Source organism: Phaethon lepturus, unplaced genomic scaffold (genome assembly GCF_000687285.1).
Source record: "Phaethon lepturus isolate BGI_N335 unplaced genomic scaffold, ASM68728v1 scaffold41877, whole genome shotgun sequence".
Lineage (NCBI taxonomy): Eukaryota > Metazoa > Chordata > Aves > Phaethontiformes > Phaethontidae > Phaethon > Phaethon lepturus.
The window spans coordinates 44,975-50,601 of NW_010551980.1; the positions used below are offsets into that span (position 1 = coordinate 44,975).

General features: G+C 42.7%; 1 protein-coding gene across 1 annotated transcript in view; it reads right to left on the reverse strand.

The window, feature by feature from the left end:
• CREB3L2 (cAMP responsive element binding protein 3-like 2) overlaps positions 1–3,544 on the reverse strand; it is a gene marked incomplete at its 5' end in the record, with an annotated part of 35,524 nt that extends 31,980 nt beyond the window's left edge. The window contains one exon of the mRNA XM_010291085.1: positions 3,328–3,544. Coding sequence (XP_010289387.1) covers positions 3,328–3,544 — 217 coding nt within the window. The remainder of the gene's footprint in view (positions 1–3,327) is intronic.
• Positions 3,545–5,627: the final 2,083 nt, after the last annotated feature.

Genomic DNA, 5,627 nt, shown 5'->3' on the forward strand with positions numbered 1-5,627 from the left:
GCACAGAAATGGCACTCAAGGGCTGAGCAGCCGACAAGCGTTACACAATTAACATGCACCAAGTTAAGAGGTGACACGGGGAGCCAGCTTGCATCTCAGCATATGCTAGCACACATTGCCTTTGCTGAAAGGAGTCTGCAGCTGCAGGTCACACTACCAGAGCAACTGCTAGTGTAACAGGCGCCACTTCCAAATACGCGTTATCTAGCCATGTGGGCTAGTTTAATAAGATTAGATTTTCTAGGCCTGGCCCTAGAAAACCCGGGGTTTTCCCCTTCCTTGCACTTGCCCTGTCTTTGCCTGCCCATGAACGCCCACTGGCCTAGGAGGGGATGGCATTTCTGCACACCCCGGGAAACAACCCGCCAGCGCTCACTGCCAGGACAACTGGTACAAGAGTTACAAAGAAGAAATGTCACGTTATTGACTTCCCTGCAAAGCAAGAACAAGGCCTGTTTGCTACGTGCTTTGTGCACACCACCAGGCCCTCAGTCCTCTAGAGCTAAGGGCAAAGCTCTGAAATGGCATCCAGACCCAGCTTAATTGCTCTGCGCCATCCTCCTCCTCCTCACACTGCTGCTGGCTGCAGACACGCAGGTCCACAGCACGTGTGTCCATAGCATGTGTGTCCATAGCATGTGTGCACACATGCATGCGTCATACATTAGCCTCCTCACTAGCCTGTTTCTACTCCCAGTCCTGCAGGGCAGGGTCCTGCAGAATCATGAAGCCTCACCATGGAAAAACCATGAAAACACAACAGCTGTAAGAGCTCACCAGTCTGCCCAGTGGGGTGGTTATTTGGAGAATGTAATTTTTTTGCATGTTCTTTATGTAAGTCCCTCAGACAACCTTGTTTCTCAGCCCCTGCTACCCCACAAAACCACTCCCAGTTCCCTGGCAGCAGGAGCTCATATTGGAGCACATGGACCTCCCTCTCCACACCCTGTACCTCCTGCTCCCCAAAAGGACACTAGTGCTCCCAGTATCTGTCCCCTTACTCCACCAAGGGGACTGGCATTCACCAGAGTTGTCAAGAGCACTGTGTAGCTCCACCATCTAACAACAGAAATGCTTTCAATCTCCAGTGTCAAATCCTGCAGTATTGCCACCCACAAAATGCCCCTCTCCTGCTCTCACGGTCTCAAGGACCAAAAAATAATCAGGGAGATGTCTTTGAATATCTATCAGACATGTTAACTGTAATTCTATAATTTCCCCAAGTACTTCTCTGAGCTTTACTGTTTTGAAGTCGACAGGTATTGAAAGGTCATGAGCATGATTTCAGTGTTAAGATTAAATCAAATCCCAAACACCAAGAACAACTCCTTCTCCTCCTCCTCTCTTATGAAACACTCTGCAGAGTGAACAGAGGATGAAATGCTTTCCATTCATTTTCTATTTTTAAACTCACTTCTTAACATTTCTTGGCTTTTTAAAACATCATTTGACTAGAGCTCTATTAATTACCCAGTGGTCTCAGCAGTATGAATTTCTTCAGGATTTTTCCCCAAAGGAAACTCTGCTCACTTTTAGCCTAGTTTGAAGCTTCTCCCTATTACCTTCCAGAGAAGCTTGGCTTCTGAAGTTTCTTGTGCTTGTTCCTCCTGCCACAATTACTACCTTCTGTATGTATTAATTTAAACATATTCACATAAACCAGTTCGGAAATATAAAATGTGAAGGCTTTATGTAGATGATGTTTCCAAGATCATCCCCAAAAACCCTGTCTCACACTGAAATGCCTTCTCAGAGGTTTTATTAGCTGTCCTCTTCTGAAATCTCTAACAGACCACATCTTGTTTTAGGAGAGTACTTTGGACTGCAAAACTGCCTTTGAAAACTCATGTGCTGGTGGATCTTTATAAACAGCTTAGCTTGTTAATGCTTAGACATAAGCACTATTGTCTCTCCCTTTTATTGTGATGCACCTTAGTACTCTACTGCTTTTCACTGTAAAGCTAACGCTGAAGACATAAACCAATTATTAGGAGTGAAAGTCTGCCATGGTGATTATTCCTAATAGTTACCAGATATTCATGGCCTTGCTCCTCTGCCAACCAATAGCTTTTACCTTGAACTTACCTTCCTGCCAGCAAGCATCTTCACACCAGAAGCAGCAGACTGGATCTCTTCCTCCCACCATTCCTGCATTTCCCTTTTTCCCCCTCCAGATGTTTAACACTGATGAATTAAAGATAATTGCTAAAAAATGCCATTGGTTTTCATCATTTTCTGTGCGTCACCATTTCCCACAACCACAGAATCTGTAAAATTGGAGTCATGTCTTTACAAGATCACCAATGAGCATTATTTTTTTCTTTGCCTTTTTTTTTGATTTTGTAAGAAGGGAAAAAAACCCCAAACCCTAGGACTTCAGCAAGACAAGTTTTAAGACTGGGGCAGCACCTTAAGTTACATTCCTACATGTGTATTTAGAAACATAAATCAGATTATGTGATTTTCATTTTGGGATACCAGAAAGCTCCAGATACTCAGTACTGAAAAGTAAGTGTAGTTTAAAAGGTTGGTTTGTTTTTAATAAACCTGGAATTATGTAGCTTTGAAGGGACCTCTGGAGACCATCTTGCCCAACTCCTCATTCAGACCGTGGCAAATTTGAATCAGGTTGCTTAGGGCCTTGCCTAGCTCAGCTTTGAGTATCTCCACAGAAGAAGACTTCACAGCCTCTCTGGACTGTTCAAATGTCTGACCCACTCTCATGGTGAAAATGACTTTCCTAACGTTTCCTAACAGGAATTTCTTTTCTTGCTACTTGTAACCATTACTTCTTGTGCTATCACTGTGTATCTCAAAAGAGTCCAGATTTGTAATCTCTGAACCTTTTTATCAGATAGTCATAGCAGTAAGATCTCTCCCTTTGCCTTTTCTCCAAAAGACCAAACAAAATCCACCTCACCCCTTCCTTACATGTCATGTTCTACAGTACCCAGACTTCATGGTCGTCCTCGTTTGAGGAATTTGGATTATCAGTCTCCATTTATCTTCAACAACCAGAGATTCAGATACATGGAAACAAGTGTATTCCTGGCCCTTCTCCCATTTTTTTTTGATGGGCACCTTACTTCTAATTCAAAACGTTTATGGTGCAAAGTTAGTAACTTCTGCTGAGCACAATTTCCCTGTCTATGGACAAGTTTCTTTATTCACAATGCCTGCAGACAAACAAATCCTTTCTGTGATTTTATTGTAGGTATATCAATTAGCAAAGAGCATTCACATGCACTCTTAGTGCATCATCACTCCACCAGGAACATTTCATTACTAAATCATCACGACAAAGAACAAGGGCTCAGTGCGTACTACCTTCATTAAAGTTGTCATCGGTTGAGATGTGGGTCAAGGGAGACTGGGGTCGAGAGTCCCCACAGAGGGAGTAGCTGTGTTCTGCCTGGATGAGGGGTGCTGGTGATGCCGGTGACAGTTCCACCTCCATTATTTCATTCTTCTCAGACAAGAAGGGATCATTCAAGAGCTGTCCTAGGACATCAGGCGAAAACTCATCCAGGAACTCTGTGAAGTGCTGTGGAGATAAAAAGGGGGAAAAAGTTTATCTCCTTGCCCGTCTGTCATGCCAACAACAGGAGAGCATTGATCAGAACAATTCCGGTATCTGCACTGCGCATCCGTGCCAGTCAGCAGCAGGATCTACCAGCCCTGCCTAATGACCTCCTCCTCCAATCACTACTTCAGGCTGAAGAGCTACAGCTAGAACAAAAGTCTTCTCAGAGGCATACATTACAACAGAAGAGCCTGTGATTAACTTGCAATGCAAACAGAAAATAGAAGCATGGTAGGCATGTTCTGAAGCAGCCTCCTCCCCCCTGCCCAAAGGTCCTTGCCACAGCACGCCACCAAAAATGGGAAAGCAAATTTCACCCAGACAGTGTGAAAGATCCTGCAGGATTTACCATCAGAACACTTTGTGCGTGCAATACAATATACTGGGTTAATGTTCACTGAAGCAAAGAAAAAGGAAACACTCAGAGGCAGACTCCGACACCACATATGACTATTTTAGGTGTACAAAACATACAGTGCGCTCTAGGAAAACGGGTCCATGCATGTCTCCAGCCAAGCAGTTAACGCATTTGCTATAAAACATGTTTCCTGGCTGATTTATGTATCTATTTTAGAAGTCACATTCCACCTAGGACTAGAGCTCATATCCCACTTCTAGGCCCCAGAGCTAAAGCTCCTGACAGCCAGTACTGATTACCACTTTGTTTATTACACTGAATTCATTACACTGACAGGGCATGTTATGGCTGTATGTAGTAGGATAACTTTGTCTTTGTTTCTTATTCAAAATGAGGATAAACCAAATCTCTCGATCTACTTCCTTGAGACTCTAGTGCAGTTCCCATCAATGGCCAAAAACTCTGCATCTCTTCTTGGTGTTGTTTCCAATGTCAGAAAACTACATGTTCAACAGACCAAGCAACTACACTGCAAGAAACCATTCCTGCATCACACAAAGAATTCTATTTTTGTACAAAAATATTTGTACAATGAATTGTAATGAGCTTTTCCAAACAATCAGGCATTATCTACCTTTTTATATAAGAGCCTTTGTTGATTGGGGCATGATCCTACAAAAGTCTAAGTCTGTTTGATTTGCTCTGTTTTTGCAAGCAGTATTGATCTTAGCCCTTCGTCTCGCTCTCTCCTGCAGAAACAAACACTGAAATTCAAGATTCGGCTTCCTGTAGGCTAAATTAAGAATTAAACAAGTCAACACTGTATGAACCCATGAGGGAAGTGGTGTGCTCACACCCCCATGCACGCGCATTTCACAGCTCCAGCAGCACCTGTGGCCTTGAAGCCTGATGCTGGAAAACACTGAGCACAGCTGGTTCTCACAGAGTCCCCTGGAAATTCAAGCATCTTTTCCAAGATGCTCACAAATGCTAACTGTGCCTTCTTTCAAAATTAATAAGGCTTCAGTCAATTCTGACTGACACTGAGGAAACGAAAATATTTACTAAACATAAGGCAATAAACAGAGGACCACAGTTGCCATGCTGGAATAGCAAGCTAGCTAAAAGTAAAGCCTTTACAAATGGCAAAACAGATTTGTAGCCTCATATTTACTTACTGTAAATGATAACACTACTAAACAAACTCTCAGATGATTCAGCAAGATAGTCATGAGCACCTTAGAAAGCCTTGTTTATTTTAATTTTGATACCCAAGGACTTGTTAGCACTTCATATCCAGGGCTGCCTCCCAGCATCTGCAAGGATAAAAGTGCCCTTCTTAGCGACAATTTTTTCCCCTTTCGACACACTTCTTTTCATTCAGGCTAATGGCAAGAGTCAATTATATTTGTTTGCATATTTTCCTAAAGCTGCTAGAACATTTTCCTCTTTCTAGTTCTTGCATGCAGTATTCTGACTGATGACTAGCAGATGCTGAAATAGGGTTGCTACAATATTTGTACCATGGTTTCTACACACAGCTATTTTATCACTAGCATCATCCAATCTGAGGATGCTATCCTTGAAAATATCATACCTAAATGTTGACTTAGTCTGACACTATTTAGATGTTCTAATTTAACAGACTCAGTTGAAAGACAAAATGACCACCAGCTACTCAGCTAT